The sequence below is a fragment of the Leishmania martiniquensis genome, chromosome 22 (genome assembly GCF_017916325.1).
Source record: "Leishmania martiniquensis isolate LSCM1 chromosome 22, whole genome shotgun sequence".
Lineage (NCBI taxonomy): Eukaryota > Euglenozoa > Kinetoplastea > Trypanosomatida > Trypanosomatidae > Leishmania > Leishmania martiniquensis.
The window spans coordinates 662,190-685,685 of NC_090157.1; the positions used below are offsets into that span (position 1 = coordinate 662,190).

At 59.7% G+C, this 23,496-nt stretch overlaps 4 protein-coding genes across 4 annotated transcripts; all 4 read left to right on the plus strand.

Moving 5' to 3' along the window:
* Positions 1-4,499: 4,499 nt before the first annotated feature.
* Positions 4,500-5,618, plus strand: LSCM1_02998 (uncharacterized protein; the record flags this gene model as incomplete). The annotated part of the gene is made up of 1 exon (XM_067320552.1): positions 4,500-5,618. The coding sequence occupies one exon, from the start codon at positions 4,500-4,502 to the stop codon at positions 5,616-5,618; it is 1,119 nt and encodes a 372-aa protein (XP_067178864.1).
* Positions 5,619-6,423: 805 nt separating this feature from the next.
* LSCM1_02999 (uncharacterized protein) lies at positions 6,424-7,512 on the plus strand (the record flags this gene model as incomplete). Its single annotated transcript, XM_067320553.1, has 1 exon — positions 6,424-7,512. The coding sequence occupies one exon, from the start codon at positions 6,424-6,426 to the stop codon at positions 7,510-7,512; it is 1,089 nt and encodes a 362-aa protein (XP_067178865.1).
* A 942-nt stretch (positions 7,513-8,454) lies between these two features.
* Positions 8,455-13,080, plus strand: LSCM1_03000 (uncharacterized protein; the record flags this gene model as incomplete). The annotated part of the gene is made up of 1 exon (XM_067320554.1): positions 8,455-13,080. One exon carries the CDS (start codon positions 8,455-8,457, stop codon positions 13,078-13,080), a length of 4,626 nt encoding a protein of 1,541 aa, XP_067178866.1.
* A 3,596-nt stretch (positions 13,081-16,676) lies between these two features.
* On the plus strand, positions 16,677-19,100 carry LSCM1_03001 (uncharacterized protein; the record flags this gene model as incomplete). Its single annotated transcript, XM_067320555.1, has 1 exon — positions 16,677-19,100. The coding sequence occupies one exon, from the start codon at positions 16,677-16,679 to the stop codon at positions 19,098-19,100; it is 2,424 nt and encodes an 807-aa protein (XP_067178867.1).
* Positions 19,101-23,496: the final 4,396 nt, after the last annotated feature.

Consider the following 23,496-nt stretch of genomic DNA (forward strand, 5'->3'; position numbering starts at 1 on the left):
GCCATCATCCCTGCATATGCTTATCCGCAGGTGTGCGCTTTTCAGTTTCCTGCAAGGACTGTCCCACCCTATCAGTCTCTATGGCATCTTTTAGGGGACGCTTTTCTCGTCAATTCTATACATCAGCAAAAGGGTTTCGTGATGGGCTGCTGCTGTTCGGTCGGTGCGCGTTTACGCTTCTGTAACGGCTGCACTGAAGGTTTCTGTCTTGTGTCTTATGCGCACATTTTTTGTACTTTTTTTTCATGTGCCTCGATATGTTTCTTGCCGCGGTTCTCTGCGTCTGCTCCGCTCGCCGAATACATAAGTGTAGCATCTCTTAGTAGGCACACCCCACCCTTCTTCCTGTTCTTGGCCGTGCACGGGCTCCGCCCTTTCCCTCTTCCTCTCTCTATGCCTCCCTCCTGCCCTCTCTTGTACTATGTAGGTGACCGGCGCTCCTTATAAACGTCCCTTTTTTCTCTCTTCTTCTCCGCGTCTCTCTCCTTTGTTGCTCTTTCTATCTTGCTTCCCTTTGTCGCTTGGTGCTTCTTCGCTGTGGTCCAGTGAAGAGGTGGGTGCGTGAGCCCTTCGTGCGAGTCGCTCGAGCCCGTCGCCTGTAGCCCTGTGGAAGTGCCCCTTCCCTCTACCTGTGTGCCTGTGTCCACCCCCTTCCCTCCTCCTTCCTCTCCCCCCTCTCTCATTTACAATCATATTTTTTTTTGTGTGCCTTTCCTTTTTGGCGTACTTCCGGTGAAGGAGCGTTTTTCTTTAGCCATCACTGCGCTTGTGCGCGTATTCGCCTTTGCTTTCCCCATTTAACACTGTTACCCGCCGTGTTCTTCCTTCGTCGTCACTTCAACAGTCGCCCACGGCGACGTGGACAGACTCATGATCGCATTCTCAGGACTCACTCCTGTCCTTTCTTCACCGTCTCGACTTCACTCACGTAAGAAGAAAAGGCGATGTCCTATTCCGCTCCCCTTTTCAATTAGGACTTTCTGTTTCCTCTTTCCCATCTTTGTCTTCCCTCTCTCCATGCTCCACATGCGCTTTGTGTCGTCGTGTTCTTCCCCCATGTGCACATGCTTTTCCCATATCTGCTCTCTTTCTCGTGAAGAAAAAATGCATTGGCCTGCCATCTCTGACGCATGCGTGGTGGTGCGGAGAGGAGCGTAAACGATGTCTTTATGTGCATATACATACACATCTGCACATAAACGTGTACATTTCTCTCTGTCTTTCTGTGTGTCTTTGTGTGGCTGCTGCTGCTGAAGAAACGAAACGCAAAAAAAATGAAACGGACTGTGCGGGGTCTCTCTGCCCCCCCTTCTCTACTCCATCGGCGTGCCCGTCTTGTTTTCTTGTTTCGTCCGTTTCCCGCCTTACCTCAAGTGAGTAATGTTTCCTCTTTTTTTGTGTTGGTCTCTCTCTCTGTGTTTATGTGTGGCCTCCCCCCATTTTCCGCCGATGGCGTTTTCGCCCCCTCCCCCTTCTCTCTTTTTTTGCCGAGTTTTTTTTTTCGCGCTGAGTCGCCACCCCTTTCCTGTTCGACTCTTTCTCACCTCTTTCTTGTGCGTGTACACCTGACCATTGTGCCTCCGTTGCGTATGTGCTTTCGGGTTAGAGTAGCTGCTTCCTCGCCTTCACACCTCTCCATACCTCTCTCCCTCTGTCCAGAGCTCCTCTGCAGCTCTGACCAGCCCTATACATGGACTCCCGCAGGAGGCCTTTCCCCGTTTCAGCTGTGGATGGGCGGGCGCAGAGAGCAAAGCGGGTGTGATAGTGTGGGCGAGGAGGGAAAGGGTGAGGCGGTGCACCGAAGAGAGCTGTAAATATTCGATAATCCCAAGGCTGAGGGGGAGCGACGCGGTGAGGCATTGGCAACAGGAATTTGGTGCGCACTTGGGCCGAGAGAGGGGACGTCGGAGGTCAAGGGTGCCTGCCCCTGTAAACACGCCCTGGCCTCTACCGCCAGCCACTTTTACTGTACATTCCACCCTATCCCGTCTTTTTTTGTCACTTCCACCTTTTTTAACTTTCCCTTTTCACTCTCTCCTCTGGCTCATTGGCTTTGGATTGACGTCCTCCCCTCCCCCCGCCTTCCCGCGCGTTGAGTATCTTTATCCGGCGGGCCGCCATTTTATTTTCGAAACTCGCCTTCTCGCTGTTCGACTCTCGTCGCATCATTCTGCGGTCGGCGCTGGCTTGGCTTCACTTGGTTTCCTCGCAAATTTCGAAGCCGTATCAATGCGCGACTGACCGTAAGTCTCTTTTTGATGCTTCCATGTCGGCCCCCCTCCATAGACCGCCTCTCTCCGTCGTGGATCGCCTATTGCGTTCCCACTCTGCGGGGGAGCGCCTTATTGCGTCTCGCTCGTGACTACTTCAGCCGCTTCCTTTGACACGCCACTGTCCGGGGTCAGCTGCGCTGTGCATGAAGCGCGTGCTTACACATCGCGCATACGCGGCGGCAGTAGTGAAGGTGGCAGCCCCGGAGGGAAGAAACCTGGGCCTGTGGTGGCTGCAAGGTGACTGACGCGCCTTCCGCCACCCTCTCCCTTTCCTTCCGCTTACCTCCGGCCGAGACGATGGTCCCTTTTGAGCGAGCACTCCAAGGCGCCATTGCAGCAAGCAAGCGAGCAAACAGGTTCAGCCATGTAAAAGCAAAGCAAAGGTGCTCGTCAAGAGGTGCGCATCCACAAACGAATGTGCGTGTATTTACAAGCAGAAGCGAACTCGGCCAACGTCAAGACGAACGCGATAGGCGCATGCACGCCTCTTCTCTACGCGCCCGCTACGCAGACACCTACGCGGATAAGGCGTTGCCCCCCCTCTTCCGTTCACCCGACAACTAATGCCTGCACATGAGCACGTGCATTCTCGGATTGGAGGGGGGGTGAGACGTTTTTCTTTGTTTTTGATTGTGACTGCCTCCATTTGACGACGCCAAAGCACTCGCCGTAAAAGTGAGCGCGTGCGTCTCTGTGGAGGCAAATTGGTGTATTTTTTTTTGTGCTCGCGAGATGCGCAAGAGAGTGGCGCGAATTGTCGCTCACACGCAGAGCCGCCAAAGAAAATCCAACCCAATTCCATCCAATTCCATCCAAAGCAAAAGTGAATGCGCCCATTTGATCCCACATTTTTTTCTTGTCTTCCCCTATTTTCTCTCCATCACTTCTGTGTGCATGTATTTGTGTAGTACTTCTCTGCTCACCGCGGCCCCCCCTTCCCCTTAGTGCTGGGGCGCACCTCAGTCCGTGAAGTCGGAGACCAGGACCACCACACCGTGTTCTGGGGGAGCCGAGCAACCCCTCTTTCTCCCGACGATGCCCAATCACCCTTGCTTGGTGACAGGGCCAATGTCTTTGGGCGTGGGAAGGCCACCGCCATCAATCGCTTCGGATGGTGGCGCTCAGGTCGTGGATGGTGTTGGGTCGCGGCGACCGGCGACGGCGCGCACCTTAGTCACCATGCATAAATGATAAATGGAGTCTCGACAGGACACAGGAGCATGTTGTGCAGCCCTTGATAGCACCTAACATAAAGCGCTTTCTTTTTTTCACGCAACTTTACGTGCACGAATGGCGCCCCTGCTGTCGCCTTCGTTGACCGTCGAGCGACGGCCACTGGTCGAAGTCCGGCGTGTGAAGGGCGAGCGCCCCCTGCTGCACTGTTTTCACAGCTCCAGCAGCTTTTCGATCCGCTCCGCCTCTCTCGTACGCAGATGTGAGAAAACGGGTGGCCGCTGCGGAAGTAGGCGAGCCTCCGTGGGACGAGAAGGGCACTGCATCGCCGTACGGTGAGGCGGGCGAAGGATGTGTACGGCGGCGACTCGTCAGGGGCACGCACCCAAGCCGAGGGTGATGGTGTGGGTGGTGGGGCGCTTTCCCGCTTGCCTCTCTCTCTTGACAAGACGTCTGATTTTCTCTCGCTACTGTTTCCGTTTCGCTCTTGGCTCTCGCGGCGCGGCGAGCTTTTGCCCCTCCTCCCCCTCTCTCTCTGCTCCATCGATACCAAACACGGGAAGGTGCGCTGCCCCCTCCCCCATCCTCTTCGTTCTCCTCCCCACTACGTGCTCACTCGTGCACTTCCTCTACCCTTTTCCTCTCAATGTCATGTGAAGGATTAGGGACGCTGACACCGTTCGCACGCGGCACTGCCAACACATACACGCTCATATACGCGCGTGCTTGTATGCGCCGAACGGACAGCTTCGTTTCCAATCTACCCTCCCCCTAAGCCGTTTTCTTTCGCCAGAGCACATCACACACACCGCCGCGTGACATCCGCTCTTTTCCGCCTATCCCTCCCAGTGGTACACACGTGCGCCGCCCCTCTATTGCCCTTGTCACTACGGCAGCACACGGCGGGCGGCAGCGCCGGAGAGAGCAGCGCTGCATCAGTGCTCAACACACGATCTGCTGCGTTTTTCTTCTTCGGAGGGAGACGTGGTGGTCGCAGAGAGTATTTCTTCTGAATAGCGTGTGCCGCGTTTGTTTCTGTGTGTGTGTGTGTGTATGCGCGCCGCTCTGAGCATAAGCAGCTACTTGCGCTCGTTCGCAGGTCGCGCTCAAGTGCCCTCGGCGCGGATGACTTGGCACTCGCCCCTGCACCAAGAGTCGCTCTCGCTCACCTGCTCGAGTACGCTGTGCAGTCTTCGCCTCGCTTCGAGCCGCGTCTCACGTATCTCGGTGTCTACCCCACCGGCAAGACGCAAAAACAAGAGATCCCCCACCGTGACATCGACGCGTAACAGCCGGAGGACAACGGCCAAGGCGTCTTCTTCCAATGAGGGAAGTGCCGCTGCCCTGGACGCGGCGGAGGAGCATCAGCTGACGGAGAATGATGTGCGATTGGCTATGCGCACAGTCATGGCCTCTCATTTCAGCCTCGTCCAGCACGCTCGCATACCGGAGATGACTCAGGTGGCGAAGGAGCGGGAGGCAATCGAAGAGAAACATCAGGGTCGGCAACAGCGTCTCCTCGAGAAGGACGAGAACTCATTGCGGCTGCTCGGGGCGGACGGCATGGTGATCGGCGAGGGCATTCTCCCGCTTCTGGCTGCATCAAAGAAGAACCCTTACGATTGGACCAGCTCTCATCGCGCCACGCCATCCCCTGACAACGGTGCGTGGCGAGCGCTGAACCCAGTCGGTCTCGCGGCCTCGCAAGCTGTCGCGTCTGCCTCCTTTCCCGGCAACGATGGCGGTGACGCCGACGCGCTGAGCGAGGACGACTACGCCTCTTTCCTCGCAAGTACTGATACAGCGTCGACGGTCAGCACCAAGGAGGGGGAGGCGGAGATGGACGCGTGGAAGTCGGCCACGCTAGCTACCCTGAGCGAGCCGGACCTCTCTGTCTACGATCCTGACCACGACTTTCGCATTAGCAGCGAGGAGGCGATTCAGCGCGGAATGGGCGACAGCGCCAAGGCGGCAGCGTCGACTTCGAACCGCGCCGGAGCAGTTGGGGCGCAGAGACTCGAGGTGCCGGCCGACTTAGGTGCAGTGCCGGCACACCCAGTCGCGCCCAAAGCAGCTGCCGCGGCGATGCAGCTTCGGCTCGACGAAGACGAAGACTCCGACTACACCGTGGCCGCGTTCACAGACGACAGAGAGGATCCGCTGGATTTGTGATGAGTTGTCTCTGCTGCTGTCGCCACCGCCGCAGTTCCCTGTGTTCGTCATGAGGGGCACGCACCCTGCGAAGTATCGAAGGGGCTGCGTTCGCACGGCGGTGCTGAAAGGAGCTCCCTGCTCTTCACATCTCTGTGCATGTCCGCGCGTGTGCGAGAAGGTTGCTTCCAGAAGCGTTTCCAGAACACCGTGCGGACGCCTTCGCTTGCGTTATGAGGATACGTGGTGCAGTTGCTCGCTTGACGTACACCCAACCGACGTGCAGGCGCGCCCTTTGGGGTAGCCCATTTCTGTCCTTCGCACATCGTTACCAGTACAGGAGGTGGCACGCTGCCTCTACGCTGCAGCAGCAGCCTTATCCAGCGTTTTCATGTGAGGCGCCCTGCATGTGCCCATGTGTGGTAGAGCGTGCTTGTGAGGAGGGGCTCGTAGGGCGAGAAGGACGTAAGGGGGAAGGCTCGGCTCCTCGAGGGGATGCACCATGGCTCTCCGCGGGTGTGCTCGTCACCATCTCCCCAGACTTCGCCTACGCCTGTACCGTCACGATGGCCGGTCTACGGCCGGCGCTGAGAGGCCCGCCTCCTGCTTGGGAAACCGGCACTGCGCCCCCCTCCTTCGGACATGATCTACGACAGGCTCGCCGTGCGTGTCTCCTGCCTCCCGTTCTGACTCATCCGCCACCCCTTGCGCTCCTTGTCGCGGTCTTGCAGAAGTCGGCAAACCGACACGCACACATAACGTACCCCCCCGACACACACATACACACACCCACACACGCACATCGCAATCAATCGCAACCGCTCCCATGCTTTACCGCCCCGCGGTGCCCGTGCCGGCTGACGCGCTGGTACAGCGCAACGTGGAGTTCACGCGGGCTGCGTGGAAGGCCGGCCTCCGTCCTGATCAGCGAGAGGCGAACGAGCTTCGGGTTGTGGAGATCGATTTCCCGCTGCTCTCGTGCGACATAGTGCAGGTGAAGTGCGGCAACACCGTCGCCGTAGCCACTGTCAGCTGCGACCTTGTAGAGCCCTCTCCTTATCGTCCAAAGCACGGCTTCTTCGAGGTGCATGCCCGCCAGCTGCTACATGAGCGCGATCCTCTCGATCAACCCAAGGAGCTGAAGCGGATTAGCATGTACCTGACGCGACTCCTCTCCGGAAGTGTCCTCGAGACGGAGGGCCTGTGCGTAATCCCGGGCCGCCGCGTTTGGAGCATTGACGCAGAGGTGATCGTCATGAACAGCGATGGAAACGTGCAGGACGTGGCGCAGTGGGCCGTGATGGCCGCCTTGCAGCACGTGCGCAGGCCCGAACTCACCATCCGCGGCGACGACGTGATTGTACACCCTCCGCACGAGCGGGACCCTGTGCCACTGCCGCTACACCACATTCCTCTTTCCTTCACGTTTGCCGTCTGCGCCAATCCGCAGGAGGTGCAATTGGCTGTGCGCGCGGCCACGCTGCGTCGAGCACAGGCACCTCCAGCCGGGACTTCCATGCGTGCCAACGAGGACGAAGACGACGCTCACGAGAAAGAGCTAGCCTGGTCTTACGATGCGCTGCAGGTAGTGGTCGATCCGGGGCTGGATGAGGCTGCTGCTGCCGCGTGCACGGTGTCCGTGTCTGTGAACGGTGAGGGGCATGTGTGCTCACTCGAGAAGGCCGACGGCTGCGATGTGTCGATTGCGCACATGGAGCGGTGCATGAAGACGGCCTCAAAGCTCGCACAGGCGCTTCTGACGCAGATGAAGGAGTCGATGGAGGCACACGATGCGAAGCGCAGGGAGGCGGTACGCAGCCAGTTCCTATGGGCACAGGAGCGTCGCGGCATCCAAGCTGTAACCACTGTCGGGGATGATGGGGCGCAGGCCACTAAGAAGGCCAAGACAGACTAGCGAGCGAGAGCGAGGGGCGGCGGACCACTGGCGCTTTTGGCCGACTCCACCATGCACGCGCAGACTGATGCTTGCGTGCGTGGAAGGGGGTACGGGAAGGCAAGGTGGCAGAGCTATGCCCTTCTCTGTTTCCGCTCTCCGTGCCGCCTCACCGCCTGTCTTCTTGTTTGCCCTGGTCGGCACTAAACGAGTAAATGCAGCTTCTACAACTCGGCCAACGGAGCAAGAAAGCGGTAGAGCCCGCGATGATGCAGTGCAAGGCGGCTACCGCGGCGTTCCACGCCGTCACCTTTCGCACATGCGCCTCACTCGCCCTCGAAGTGCTGGCAGCGTTGTGTCTCTGCGTGTGTGTGCGTGTGCGAAGACGCTCACATCTTCACGTATGCCCATGTGTGCGGGAGAGTCGAGGGGCTGAGGGCATGGGGAGAGGTGCCGCCCTGCTCTCTGCTCCCTCTCTTCTGTAGCTTAGCCACTCAGCTCATCGTTCTTCCCTTGCTCGTCTCCTTCGGCGTCTGTCCGCCACCTCTCGTATCGTGAAGAGCGGGCGTGACTCGAATTCGCCCCCTGCCTTTCTCTGCTCTTCACACGCCTACACCGCCCCTTCCTCCTCTCCCTACACGTCCTCCTCACTGCAGGAGATTCGGTGTACGCAGACAGACCAGACACGTGGCCATTCGCCAGCTGTGGGTGGACCACCTGCAGCGATTGCCGGTGTATTCTTCAGTGGTGGTGTGGGCCGCCTTCGCGTGACGCCTCCTCCCCGCACTGAGCTCATGTGCGCTTGTGTGTACACTCTCACTTTTCCATGCCTTCTACCGGCACACACCCCTGCCCTTCCCGCTCGCTCATTCAGCCATCTCGTCTGTCTGCTCCCGCTGCTGGCTTGAACGGGGTGCGACGGCTTAGCTGCCCGGAGACCAGCACTCCCTGACGTTGCGGGCGATGCTGGCGGTGCGTAAACTGGTGGAGCCGACGGCAGTGAGCGCGGTGTGCGTGCTGCGGTTGGCATCGGACGCGGCGGTACCGGCGCCGTGGGGCAACAAAGCGGTGGCTCTGGCGGCCTCGGCGGAGTCGATTCACGTCTTCGATCTCGCGCCCGCCTCCGCGGCCACCAGTTCCCCTTCATCCGTTTCCTCGTCCGAGCTGGATTGTGGGTTTAGCGCGCGAGGTCACGTCTTCAACGTGGGCTGTGGCGTGTCCGGGCTGCTGGCGCTGGCGAATCAGTGCTTCGTCGTTTGGACGCGAGACCAGGAGTGCCTACTGGTGCGTTACCAGGCCAACCTCGCTGTCCCCCCCGTCAAACGCGCAGGTGTTGCCGATGCATGCCGAGTATATAAAGAGGACGGACGACCGACGCCGCTGCACCATAAGGAACAGCACTGGTACGTGGTGCGGCGCGTGCGACTTTGGTGCCCCGACACGAGCGAGCTTCTTGCGATGCCGCAGATGGGCGTCAACGAGGGCATGGACACCGTCTTCATTCGCTTCTCCGAGAAACACGTCTTCCTCCTCTGCATTAAGTGGGCACCATCCTGTGCCCCAGGGAATAAGGGCTGCCTGTCGTCGGATCCGCTGCGCACCTGCCGCTGGCACACCGGCAATTACATGCGCGCCTACGCTGGCACCGGGTTCCACTACCCGACCCAGAGCTGCAGTGTCGCTATCCGGCGTCCACGGGAGAGCAGGGCGGATCATCAGGCACGGCTAGAGCGGCTCTGGCAGTCATGCTCTCCCTTCGCCAACATACCTGACGAGGACCTTATCGCGAACCACTCAGTGGGGGAGCTGGCACGGCACAAAGAAACAGAAACGCAATGTGCGACTTCGAAGTATGCGACGGTGTCGCCTTCGTCCCTGACGGACGACTTTTGCGGCGTGAGCGATGTGTGGCTGCGCCGTGAGGCCCACACCTCACCATCGCCGCTCATGCCATCGCCGGCGCAGTACTGTGGTAGTCCATTGGGTGGCTTCGCGAACGTGCGAGGCACCGGATCCGGCACCGCCGTTCACCACGCACCACCGACGCTCTTCGGCTCCAGGATTGTCGCACTCAAGGACAAGTACGCCTCTTCGCACAAGAATGCAATTGCTTTGGTTGCGCCACGGCGAAGCGGGCGGCGCGGGCTAGAGTGGTTGCTGCTCGTGATGGTGAGCAACGACTCTTACACGGCGGTCTACCACTTGCAGAGGCGACACACACCGCTGTTGGCGCACCACCTGCTCCTCGACGGACTCGTGCACGATGCCGCGTACCCGCGCCAGGTGCTCCTGTGCTCACACAGCGGTGACGTTGTCAACGATGTGTGGGTGGCGCTCAGCAACGGCGTCGTGACGAAGTTCTCCGTCCCGGCGCTGCGCTCCAGATGGAGCGCCGGCGGAGAGGGCGCCCGTGCGGGGTGGCCCAGCATATCAGTGACTGGCCTGCCGCCGTCTTTCTGCTGCCGACGCCTGCTGCCAGCCGATGACCTCATCGGCACCCACCTGCACCTCAAAAGCCCTGGCCGCGTTGGAGGCGATACGTCACCGTACCCCTGTGCAGGCCGCTACGCCATCTTTTCTGATGGAGTCCAAGACGCGTATGTCGTCGACCTTGTGGAATGCCGGGTGGTGGCGGCGATGGCTGCCGATGGCCCCATGACAGACATTTGCGACGCCCCGCACGGCTTCGTAGCAAGCTTTGCGAAGGGGGTGCTGCGGTACCTTCAGCCTGGCGCGCCGCTGCACGTATGCGGGACGGCCACCCTCGCTGGGGTGACGGATGCGCTGCACATCGCACGTGTGCGGTGCTGGACTACCACCGACAGCGACGGCGTCGCCCCTGGCGTTTACCTCATGATCAGCACAAGATTCACGTCACACTTGTTCTCTGTGGAGGAGGGCGGCGTACGTGTCACGGCGGCGGACGGGTGGGCCTACACGGCGGACGAGCCCACGCTGGCGTTCGGCGCCGGCACCGCCATGCTCGCGCAGTGCACGGCAACACGCTGGCATGTCGGGCGTGTTGTGCAGACGCTTCCGTGCGTCCTCTCGCACGCGGCCATCGCGGAGCTTCCCACCCTTGGCCTTGCGTGCGTTGGCATCGTCACGGCTGCGAAGTGCGACACTGCCGTGCGCCTTGCCGTTGGGACGGATACCAGCGTTCGGGTACTTCGCCTTGCAGACCTGGCCTCTGGGCCGTGGTCGTGCATCACGGCAACGGCACTTGATGATGCAGCACTGCAGGTTGTGATGGGACGGTGGGAGGGTGGGGTGACGCTGGCGCAGTTGCAGTGCGCGCCGCAGACATCATGGCGGTGCGTGACAACCTGCACGGTTCATCCGACGTTTACCACCGGCTCGCCGGTGCAGCGACTGCTGCCCCTGCCGCGTGCTGAGACGCACGCACGCTGGATGGCGACCCACACCAGCGGAGAGGTGTCTATCCTAACAGTGGCGCCGACTGTTGCAGGTGCGGCTGAGGCGCCAACGGCAGCAGGGGCGCCGACGCTGCACCATGCGTGGGCTGCAGCCGAGAACGGGCGGGGTGGCAACGGTGTCCCGGTCACTGCAACAGCAGCGGTGCCGCTGCTGCGAGCCGGAGGCGGTGATGCGCTGAACGGCTTCGATGGGGCGCTGCTGCAGCCGCGAGATGGCGCCGTTCTTTTCTTCTCCGTACCTCTCGAGGAGGCCGACACACAAACACCACCGCTGATGCGGCGCCACCGCGAGGACGACGAGGCGGATGCTGCATGGAGCACCCGACTGGAGAATAGCGTACGCGCCATCCTCGAACCGCTCGATGCCGCCCAGGTGAGGGCGTCTTCGTGGCGCGAAGCGGTTCTACTCGAACGCTGCACTGTCACCGGTGCCCTCGCGTACGACCTTCTCGTAGCACATCATGACAAGCTGACGCTGCTGGCGCTTGATCGACATGTCTTCCGCCGCGCTAAACGGACTGCCGGCGCGACGCTGCCCAGTGCTCGCGCGTTTGCGATGGTGCCCACTGCGCCGACCCGCTACGTATGTACGCATCAAGTCACGCTGCCTCAGACAAAGGCGACGGGGTGCGAGACGCTCATCGCAATGGCTAGCTCACCGGATGGTGAGGAGGGAGACTTGGCTTTGTGTGTGATGGTGGCGGCTGACGCTGAGTTCTTCACGCGGCTCACAACTTTGCGTACGACAACGCTGGCGACGCTGGAATCAATCGTTCTATATGACTGCGTTGCCCACTGGATGGCCCCCGTGCCGACTCCTGCGCGTACTGCTGGCCAGCAGCCCGCCGCGCCGCTGTTTCTCTTGTGCGCCTTGCACGCCTCCTCTGGCGATGTGCAGCTGCAGGTGGTGGCCGGCAACCCGCTGCGAATCGTCTCAAAAGTGACACTGGAGGATGTGCTGGCCCAGCCAGAGCCGAAAGGCAGGTGCGTCTCCATCGACGGGTCGGTGCAACTTGTGCTCTCGCGCGCGGGTGAGGGCGATGATATGGGGATGTCGGAGGTGCTCGTGACGGTCGCCGTCGACTTTGGGATTCACCTTTTTACGCTGCGAGGGCACACGCTCTACTTCCAGCACTGCGTGGTGGCCCCGGAGTGCGCCAGCTCCGTCGGACTGTGCTACCCGGTGGTGACTGTGTGCACACAGGGTGACACAACCGTTTACCTGCAGCTGTACCCGGTGCACGATACGACTGAGTCCCTCGCGCCCTCCTACTCGACGGCGACGACGAGACCATTAAAGGATTATGGGAAGGTGTCGTGGAAGATGCGCGTAGAGGCGCGGGAGCCGTCGCTGGGCGCCTGTGTCATTGCACAGGCGTCTCTGTACGACCGGTGTGTACGGACGGACGTGGAGGGTGATGTGTCGGTAATATTTGCCTCCTTCGTGCCCTCCTCCCCCACAAAATCACGAGCGGCACTTCACGCCAACCACGAGGATGCCTACATCGGCTCCGCGGACGGGCCGCAATCCTTCCTCACCCACGCGGTGCGTCTTCCCTCCGTCCCGACGAAGGCGCGTGTTCTTCGCCGCGTTGAAGCGATTCACCGCCGCTTCCCCAGTCAGCTGCACTGCAACGCCCGCCACGTGACGCTGCAGTCGCTTAGTCAGCGCCAAGACGGGTCGGCGCGTCTGCTGCTGCTGCCATGCCATGATGGGGGTCTCTACAGCGCGTACGAGCTGCCCTTCAGCATTGCACATCCGTTGATGCGGCTGGAGCAGGCCATCACCGACGCCTACGCGCTAAACCTTTCCGCAGCTGTGCACCCGTCCTTTCCCGGGCGCCTGCAGCACACCTACCACCTGCGTCCCTTTCACGTTGCTCACGCGCTGCAGCCGGTAGTGGGAGCGCCGCAAGCGTTGAAGCAGGCGTGCATCATGGTGGACGCCGTGAACGAGTATTTTGTGCTGCGTGAGGTAGTGCGCAATGGGTGGAGCAGTGGCGAAATGGCAACGAAGGAATCCGTTGGCGACGAGGCAGCGGCGCATCGCAAATTCATCGCCCTCGATGACGTTGTGCAGACGCTGCTGGCTGAGGAGTACAATGGCGCGTACACTGTGGATGACTGTGCGGAGGTGCTCAATCTGTCTTGATGCCTTTCTTCGTGCACTGCACGTGTGTGAGGGAAAGCCTGGCGGAGGAGCGTGGGGGACAGCTATCCACAACTGGTCTCTGCTGCGGCGAAGGGAGCCGCTCTCGTTTTCCCTTACCGCTGACCTCCTTCCTCCCTAGCCACCCCCTCCGCTCCATGTTCACGCCACACACCGCCTTTCACTTCTATCGGCCATCCGCCCGTCGAGTGTGTGCCTTTTATTTTTATTACATATATATTTATATATATTCGGCGGTTGACTTTGTTGTGGGTAACGAACAGACCTTTTCAAGGATGTCACTCAGATTGTGTTTCATCTGTGCCCCATTTCTCTTCTCACCACCTTTGTTGTGGCCGTGAGATCCTCCACCCTAGCGTGGCAGGCGTCCTCGGGCGCTTTGGTTTATGGTGGGACGACTGCCGTCATATCCTTCGCACGCCATGCGCCACCGCTGCTGCAGTGCTGGGTGCGTCAGGATGGAGCTCATGGTGTGGCGCACAGTAAGGCGTGTCTCCTCTCCAGCTTACCGCCAGTCCGACTCGCTGCGCACCAACTCCCTCTCTCTCTCTTCTCGCTCGCCAGCTCATCCCTTCGAACGGTGCCATCGCCCCTGCCCCAACCACCTACAGACACCCTGCACCACATCTTATGTGTGCCCTGTGCGTCTCCTCATCTGCCCGAAACTCAACCAATAGCGCTATCGATATCCCCTCGCTGCTTTCCTCCCTCCTCCACCTCCGCTGACGGCCAGAGCTGTCACAAGCCCACCTCCTCTTTCCCCAACTTCATCCTTTCTACTGGCACACCATTGCAGACGCGCCTACGCACGCATGCACTCCGACCCGTTGTACACTGGCTGAAAGCCCCTCTTCCCCATTTTACCCCTTTCGTCGTGCCGAGTCCAGTGCCAAGCCGTTAGACTGAAGGCGGGCGTCCACCGCCTAATACCCTCACCGTGAGTGCTCCCCCTCTGTACGACTTCGCACATCTCGTGTTCAGGTAATGCCGTCTGGCTGCGTTCCGCATAAGCGATGCCGATGTAAAGCTCGCCGTCCCTCTCCCTCCAGTGTACCCGCTGTCCGCCGCCTTGTTGTCGGGATTATTTTCAGCTTGCTTGACGTGCGGTGAGTGCCCGTGTCTCTGCTGCTTCCCCTCCCACTCGTCTTATCGGCGCTCGCACGCGAGTTTGCGCATTCATCTCGCTCACCTTCAATCACCTCCAGCCCTCCACGACTGCCGCACGCGGAGGGGGGAAGCGACCTTGGCACGAATGCTTGCGCACGCGCATACGAAAGGTGGCGACGAACAAAAGGAACTGGGAACTGTACGCCGCCCCCATTGCACCGCCACGCGGCTTCGCTCTCTCCTCTTCCCTCGTCTTCATGTGTGTCTCTTCTGTGCCCCCCCCTTTCCTCACCTCTTTCCTCCCTCTCTCACATCCTCACCATCACTCATTCACTCGCTCACTCTGCGCTTGTTCAGTGCCGAAGAACCGCTTTCCTTCTGTGCTTGCCTGTCCCCTTTACCCCTCACAGCTTTCTCTGACCTCGACTGGAGCCTCTGCTCCATCCCCGGCTTCCATCCTCATTTCTCCGCCCCCAAGTGCTCACTCCGTTACCGCGGGTTATCACGCCGCCCCCCTCACCCACGCCATCACGATCATCGCCACTCACATCACCGCCAGCCTATCTTTGAAGTACGCACACTCTCCGTTGTAGCGCCTTTTTCCTACTTGGCTTGTCTCTTCAACAGAGGACGAGTGTTTGCTTCGAAGAAACAAAGGGAGCGGTCATAGCCCTCACTCCCCATCCTCCCTCTCTCCATCGACATCGCATCACTACAGGTAATCAACACACACACACACACACACACACACACACACACACACACACACACACACACACACACGGACTAGAGCGAGCGAAGCGAGAGCCATCGCGTCGTCGCCTGTGCCCCCCTCTCCCTCTTCCGGTCATCCTTTTTCCCTTTTGTTGCTTTTATAAACTTTGTGGCGGTAATTTTTGTGCGCGCCTGTGTGCGTGGGTTTTGTGGAGATACACACGTCTCCATAAAAGCGATTGTACGCTGAGCCAGGCACACAAGTGCGGCACAAGACAGCAGTAGCAAGGAGCAGTAGGAGTGTACCTCTGCAACTCTTTCTCCCTCTCTCCCTTCCTGTCTGTCTCTGAAACGAGCCCGGATTGCCTCTCTCTCTCTGTCTGTCTCTGTGTGTGTAAGACGTAAATTTCGTGACCTTCTCTTGTGCGCTTCGCTCATTGCTTCCGTTTTTTTTTTCGTCTTCCGCTTCATCTCTCTCCTTCTGTGTGTCTCTGTCTGCCTGTCTGCCTCCGCCTGTATTGGCTGTGCGCGCGTGTCTGAATTGGTGCGCCCCTACCGAAGGGCTACGCAGCAGTGAGAGGTCCCCCCCTCCCTCCCCCGATATCATTACCAGTATCCGACTCCCTCCTTTATATATATTTATATATGTCTGTGTGTGTGTGTGTGTACGTGCGCAAAGACAAGAAAAAGAAGGAAAGAGGTGCATGCGTGCGTCTTGTGATCTCTGTCTTTACCGTTTGCGCTTCATCTTGCTGACGTTCTCGCCGTTCCTGTTGCTCAATTTGCAGCAGTGTGTCACCCCTGCTGTTGGCGTAGTATCCATTGTTGCTGTCGATTGAGTGATCGCGTGCGCACACGCACAAAACCCCTTCCCTCCCTCCCCTCCCTCCCCTCCCTCCTCTCCCTTCCCTCCCTGTGTGTGTGTGTGTGTCTGAGGGGTGCGCGCCCTTATTTTTATTCCTTTCGCTTCCGTCCATTGGGTTGAGTGGGCTGACTGCACCATACGCCTCTCTCTCCTTCGCTTTACGTCTTGCCTCCTCTTTTTTGCCCATTTTTTTTTCGTAGGCGCTCTCTCACCTTTCCTCACCCCCTTCCCCACCGTCGTCGTTGTTCCTCTCTCCCCTTCTGCCTGTGCCTGTGTGAGGGCCGCCCTCTTCACTCTGCCCCAAGTCGCGCCTTTTCCCTATTTTGACTTGTCTTTGATTTGTGATCGCGTTTCTGTTTCCGTCTCCCCTGTGTGGTGCCGTGCCGCCTGCCGATTCTGTGTTGTGCGCCTCTTTTCGTCTTCTATTTTAGCGTGTGTGCGTGTACGCGCTCGGCAGCTTTTGTGCGCTTTGCCGTCTCTCTCCCCCTCTCCCTCTCTCTCGCCCTGTGCCTGCTCATCGCTGGCGCCCGCGCCGGTGCTCGCCACTCCATCTGACCTCCCCCCTTCCCTCTTCCCCCCTCCCTTTTCCTTCCCTTCAGTCGTACCCGCTTACACGCGTCGCTGTGCTCTCTCACGTGCACGACGTCTGTACACATCTTAAGTGTGCGCGCGTGTGTTTGTCAAGTAGCGTACGTTTTTCCGTCGTCTTTACTTTCGCTCGCCCAGAGCTCGCCAGCCTCTCTCTTCTGTTGTCCTCCTCTTGCGTCCGACTTGGGTCTTGTGCTCGTGCCTCTCTTCCCCCTCCCCCTCTCCTCCCCTTTCGCTTTCCCCTCTCGCACCGCGTGCGCTTTTCCTTCTTACTTGCCTCTACGCACAGCTTGTGCCGCTCAGCATGGAGAAGAACCGTAATCTTCTAAGCCAGCTGAGCGGGCTGCGTCTCAGCGACGGCTCCGTCGTCGGCAGCCGCCTGAACAGCGGCAACACTCCCCCCACGCTCTCTGCTTTGAGCTCCTGTGAATCCCCCAGTGCCACAAGCCCCTCGGTATTTCCTGTGGCTGCACTAGCAAGCCACGCAGCCGATCCACTGAACGGAGCTTTGGGTAAGCAGCAGCGCCGCGGCAACCGTGCGCCGCGCGCGGAGGCAAAGAAGGAGCTTGAGCCACAAACCTCGTCTGTCACCGATAAGATCAACCGACTCCTCGCTCAAAATAAAGGCTCCTTGGCGAACAGCGCGACTGCGACGGGTGGGTCTCTTGGTAGCCGCCGCGATGACGGCGGTGCTAGCATTCTCTCGTCACTCGCCGCACAAATCGGTCACTCCCCATCTCCGTCGTCCAGCAACGGCGCTGCGAACTCGACACCCACCTCGGCCCCGACAACGGCAAGGACCGTGCCGATGCCGGCAGCGGCAGGCCCAACCGTCACCGTACCAAAGCCACGCTCCGTGGAGGCCGCTATAACAACGACTACCGCCTCCGTAATGATACCCGCTGCAGCCGAGTCGCTGGATCCGAAAGTGGCTGAGTTCTTCAACAAGGCTGCCGGTGCTTCCCGGCCGCCTCCACCGCTGGTAGGGCCGACTGCGGTGCTGAAGAGCGCCGTTGTTTTCGCGGACTCAACAAGCGGTAAGGCGCAGGCAGGTCGTAGGGAGCGAGCAACCGCAGCAGCAGCAGGAGCGACGTCGTTGTCTTCGTCCGTGTCGCCTGCAACTACCTCTGCTCCAAAAGCTTCGAGTAGCGCACGCTCTGCACTCCCGACGTCCTCCTCAAGCAAGCCGCAGAAGGAGTTAGCAGACCCGGCCAACAAATTTCTGGTAGACGCCTTCGGTGCAATAGACAACCTCGATGCCACGAAGCCCATTATCCGCATGGCGCCGGAGATTCCACGGAATGGACGGTACATCATTGTTGGTGACGTGCATGGCTGCGTGGATCAGCTGGAGCAGCTGGTGGAGAAGGTCAAGTATGTCCAAGGAAAGGATTGTCTTCTCATCATTGGTGATTATGTGAACAAGGGGCCGGATTCAATCGGCGTGGTGCGCGCATGCCAGCGCCTTGGCGCCTATGGGGTGCTGGGCAACCATGACTACACCCTGCTGCGGTGCTGTGCACGCATGCGGCGTCGCCCCTTCACCCCTGACGACCTTCGCGACCCCGTAAAGCGGCTAGCCCAGAGGCTACCAAAGGACTGCGAGTACTACCTTCGTGGCCTTCCCCACATAGTGCGAATACCTCGCTACAACGTCCTCCTCGTGCACGCCGGACTCAATATGCAGCACCCCTTAGAGAGCCAAAGTGTCGATGAGGTGATGCACCTGCGCCGGTTGGAGCCGGTGCCAAACAAGCCCGGCATGTTCAAGGCAATCGCCAAGGGGACGGACGGGGAGCCTTGGGCGAAGCTGTGGAAGGGGCCGGAGATGGTCATATTTGGCCACGACGCCTACTCTGGCTTCCAGGCGCACGCGCACGCCTGCGGCATCGACACCGGCTGCGTCTACGGCGACCCGTTGACGTGTGTGGTTTACGGCGAGGACAGCCCCGCTGGCGAGTTTTTCTCAGTCCCGGGGCTGCCCAAGCTGGAGAATGAAATAAAGGGTCTGCCGCCGCCGAGCTCCGACATTTACGAGCAGGACGACGTGGACCTCGAGAAGCTCATTATTCGCCCCACCTCGCGTGCTACGCCAGCCATGATGAACGGTATTGCCGATTCTCGTCCTGTGTTCCTGGAGGCGCCGCTGGGTTACACAGTGGGCGAGGAGGGGGGTGTCGCCGGTGCGTCCGCTGCCCCCAGCGCGAAGGTGTCGAGCTTGACGGCAACCGTCACCAGCACTAACATGCCGATGACGCCCACCTCTTCGTCTCCCTTTCGCCTCACCACTCCGACGTGCGCTGCCAATGAGCGCTTCATCGAGACGACCACCGTCAACACGCGCGAGGTGCAGCGCGCGACGCTGCTGGCTCTGTCCGCCACGCGCGAGCTCTCCGCGATTGCGGTGCTGCTCGCGATGCCTCTATACGATCAGGAGATCGACGCGATGCTCGGGTCAGAGAGCGCCGACACAGTCTCGCAGGAGGCCTTCTGGGAGCCTTTCACTCGCCTCATTCTCGTTGCAGCTGCAGAGATGCCGAAGACCAACGCTGCGACACTCGCAGAGGTGGAGGCGACGCTGCAGCTCGCCTTCGACGTTTGTGAGGAAATGGAGGCGGTGGGGAGAAAGCTGCAGCCCGAGCTGCGGAAGTTTCTCGAGGCGGAGAGAGAGAGCCCTGCGTGGTCTAAGCGGATCGTGAAATGGGCGGAGACGCTGGTGCTGGCATGAGGGAGTGTGCCCGCCCCGCTCCACCCGCGGAATGTCGGGCGTTTCCCGCGACATCTGTGTGCGTGGGGGGCCGCCTTTGTGCACACGTCCGCAGTGCGCTCCCGGCGCTCTGGTGGAGGGTGGTGGCTCCCGCTCTTCTCGAACGACCGCTGCGCTCTCAGCGTACACCTCCGGGGAGGAGCGCGGCGCCCTCCTTTTCTCTCTCGCGCGTCTGAGCTGTTGCGCAGCGCACACAGTGAGCGGGGCGGAAAGGAGGGCGATGCCGCTCGAGGAGAGCGGTGCCGTGGGGACGTTGGGGGCTGAGAGCTCATGGATAGAGATGTAGGAAGGGGAGAGGGCGGGGCATACAGCCTAAGTGTATGTGTACTCTTGCGGGGCGGCGTAGGCGCCTGCACGCCCTGCACGGCTGCTGCCGGCGGAAAAGATTCTTCCCCTTCTGTGTGCGCGTTTCTTCGTCTTCCCATCCCGTTTGGACGGGGGCCTCTTCGCTGCATTCTAATAGACATCGTTGCCTTTCCCTCCCTTCTCTTGAGGGTTTATGCCGACCTCAGAGCCCCTCTTACAGACAGCGTCTCCTCCCCCCTCCCCTCATCGATAGCACTTCCCTTTCCCTCCCTATTCTCCCAATTATTGCGGGAGCGTGAAGCAGTGCAGAGGCGCCACGACATCGTCGAGGCCCCCCTCCCCCTCCCTTCTTCTCATCTTTGTGCTTTCCTCAATAACGGAACGAAACGTGCTACTCCTCCCCTCCCGTCTCTCTCTCTCTCTCTGTGCGCGCAGACGTTTCCGACCACCGTCACCTTCGATGTCGCTGTCATCGCCGTTTTCCTCAGATGCCTCTTATTTTTCATTACTGCTGATAAGGACCGTCCCCTATTCTCTCTCGCGCTGATGCATCGACGCGCACACGTCTCGTCGGCCTGTTGCCGCATGGGGAAGAAAAGGGTGTGCGGCTGCCTGTGCTTCTTGAGCTTCTCTCCTATGCAGGGATGCGCTGCGCGGGGCGGAAGCAGGGGCCGCCAACGCTATTTGCTGAGTAGCACGAAGGGCATGATAGTTTGAGGGTTTGGGGACAAAAGGGAGGGAGGTGTGAGGCTAGCCAGGGGAAGAAGGAGACCGGCACAGACGCCCTCGTGGAGAGCACGGTGTGTGTGTGTCGTCGCACTCCCCTCGTCTCGATTTCCCCTGACCTCTCCCATTTGCTCTTCTTTTCACAACTAAGCCTCGGTCTTTTTTTTCTTTGCGTGGCAGCCGATGTCTTCCCCCCTCCCCCCACTTCGCTTGCCACTCACGCACTTCCTCTCTCTCCCCCCTCCTGCCCCGCCGCGATGAGATTTACCCAGCCGACGGCGGTGCGGTCATTTTCGACCTCAAACGGTTTCGCCTGGCGAATATGCGGGGGTGGGGGGGTGGAGGTCGCTGCAGCAGTCTTGCCGAAACTGCTCATGCTGCCATGTGCACACAGGCGCGCACTTCAGGTACGTCAGCACCGTTCACACGCACCAGTGCTGCGCATGCGCGAGGGGGAACAGACCGGTGCGTCCAAGGGTGTGCGTATGTGTGTGGGAGGGGAGGGAAGGGGAGCACGGCAGGAGCAGAGTCAGATGGCCTTTTTGTAACAGCGGCGATGACGAGCAGAATGACAAGGAAACACATCTACGCATGTTTCGACGTCACAGACGCTCACGAGCAAACACACGCGCAGCGCTGCAGCATCTGTCCTCTCTCTCTCTCTCGTCTGAGCTTGTGTGTGTGCGCCTGCGAGCGTCTTCTTTGTCCTTCTATGTATGAGCCATCAGAGGGCAGTCGCCGCACGCTCTCTCGCCGTTGTGTGGGCCTATGTGACCAATGGTGGCTGCTTCCCCTCCCCCCTCCCTCTCTCTCTCCGTGTGTACCAGTGCCACTCTCTTGCCCCCTTCCTCCTTCCTCTATAAGTTTTCTCTTTTTTTCGTGTGGGTTTTGCATGTCTCTCTTCGCTCTGCTGTGCGCGTGTGAGTGATGTATTCCGTCGTCGCCTCATATTTTACTCTTCCTCTCTTTTGTGCCCTTCATCCCCTGCGTGTATGTGTGTGCGTGTGCGTGTGAGCTTCTCTTGCCTTCATCTATGCCCGGCACATTCCTCCCCCTTTCCCATTACTAAGCTTTTGTGCGCGCGTGTGCGTCAGTGCGCGTGCGCATCTCCGCTGCGACGGGTCTGCACGCGCGCCCGTGAGGAATGAATTTCGGTGGCTCTAAACTACGGTGCGTTGCGGCCTGTGCCCTGTTCTTTCAGTGGGAGCGTGGATGCACCGCCTGCCTCCCTAGCAAGAGGTGGGTCCGCACACCTGTGCAAGAGGGCCGAGAAGGATGGAGAGGCGAGCAGCGCTTTGGGCGTGCAGGAGGTGCGCGTGTGCGTCTCGGCATGGGCGGAGTGCGTCCCGGCCCCACGGCTGACAGCAGACCGCACATCGCATGTGCGCCAGAGACTCGACTTCGCGTTGCTGTCATTCACTTCTCATTTTCACTTCCTCTTTCTCAGCTTCCTCCCTTCAGGCTGCCATGCGCACGCAAACTGGACGTGTTGGCTGGCAGCGCTCGCGAGATGGGCGGAAAGAGGGCACCGCGGTGGCGGCGAGGCCAACTAACTGGGGCGGGAGCATACTCCAAGTGCTACCTGCGGGCAGGAAAGGGGCGCTTCTCATGCGAGGGAGTGAGTGGCTTCTTGTTGCTCTTGCGCGATGCTGTACTTGCCGAGTGAGCCTAAAGGCCAATGCGCCGGTGGGGTCTAAGCCCTCTCTCACCAACACACACACTTACACACACACACGCGTGCTTTGCGTCTCGGAGCGTTTCTATCAGGGCGCCCGTCCCCGCGACGCGCCGTGATCCTGACTGCCAACGCAACAACAACAAAAAGGTGACCCCCTAAGCGAAGGCGAAAGACTGCGAAGGGTAGCGGAAAGGAGAGGAGGGAGAAGCGGCTCTGAGAGGGGGAAGAGGGTATGATGCTGCTCTGTGTGTGTGTTTCTGAAGAGAGAGGGGGGGGGAAGGACGAGAAAAGAGGAAAGGCGAGTGCGCACATACCTGCGTCTGCTCTGAGGGCACCGCAAGGGGCTTTTCCAGTGCGCTCATCCCTTTCTTGCCCTTACGTTGCTCTTCGATGTCCACCGCCGAGTGCCCCCCTTCTCCTCTTCCCATCCTCACTTTCTGCCCCTTTCACTTTTTCTGTTGCAGAGACTTACACACATTCACACACATATATATCCCCTCTCACTGTGCGCCAGTTCTCTTCCCCACTGTTTGCGTCTGTTCTTCGCCGTTTGCCGCCCGCCAGACTTTTCTGTACTTCACTCGGGCCCTGCGCCCCACTGTTCGTTTTCGCTTCTGTGTCTTCTGTGCTCGAGTGCCGGTGGGAAGAGGGCCTCTCTCTATCCCTTCGTAAACGTTTATGTGTGTGTGTGTTTCTTCGCCTGGACCCCCTCTCCTCTCTGTGACCTCCCTTCCCTCTCTACGGATCTGCACTAAGAAGAAAAGCGGCCGCCCCTTACAGCCACCGGTGCACATACTGCCCTTTCGCAGAGCGGTGCCCCCATAGGTGTAGCGCGCGATGTATGCTATGCGCTCGCAACACCAGCCTCCCCCCTTTCTTCTCTTCTGCCTTGGACTCCTGTGCTCGAGATATTAGCTGTGCACCTTGGGCGCTGCTTCCCTCACACATGTGCCGCGGAGCACCTTCGAGGGAGTCGGCAAAGCACCGACTAGCGCAGAGGGGGGAGTGAGCGAGTGAGGGGGGAGGAGGAGGGGGAGTACGGGGAGAGGAATGGGGAACCCGCATGTGCGCACTTCCTCATTCCTTGTTTCTGTTTCACAGGTGCGTCTTACGAGGAGTATGTCTGTGAAGGGGAGAATGTCTACCAGTTTGTGCCCATGAGATGTACACACACGCGCAGACACTTGTGCGTGCCGCTTCTCCTCCAGACACTCTCCTGCCTCCACACGTGCGCAGGCATGACGCGGTCGCTCTGCCAAAGCGCACCCCTCTCCATCCGTATTCTCCGCTACATGCTGCTGCCTTTCTCTCTTTCCGTACACTGACTCCCTTCCCCCCTCTTCCGCTTATTGCCGCTCTCCTCCCACACCTGTGTGCATCTGCGTCTGCGTGTGCTGGATTGGAGCTCTGCCAATTCCCCAGCCCTTATAGCATCTTTTCTTTGCTTGTGGCACACATTAAACACACGCCCATACGGTTAACCCTCCCCAGGGGACTTGTGGTTATCACTCTGCCTTCCGTGGACGTGGCGGCTCCGTCTTTCTCTTCCTCACCCTATTCGCCACCCATCCACACCAAAACATAACAGCATTCGTGTCTTGGCCCGCATCTCTAACTGCACTTATATATATATATACCGTTGCGCCC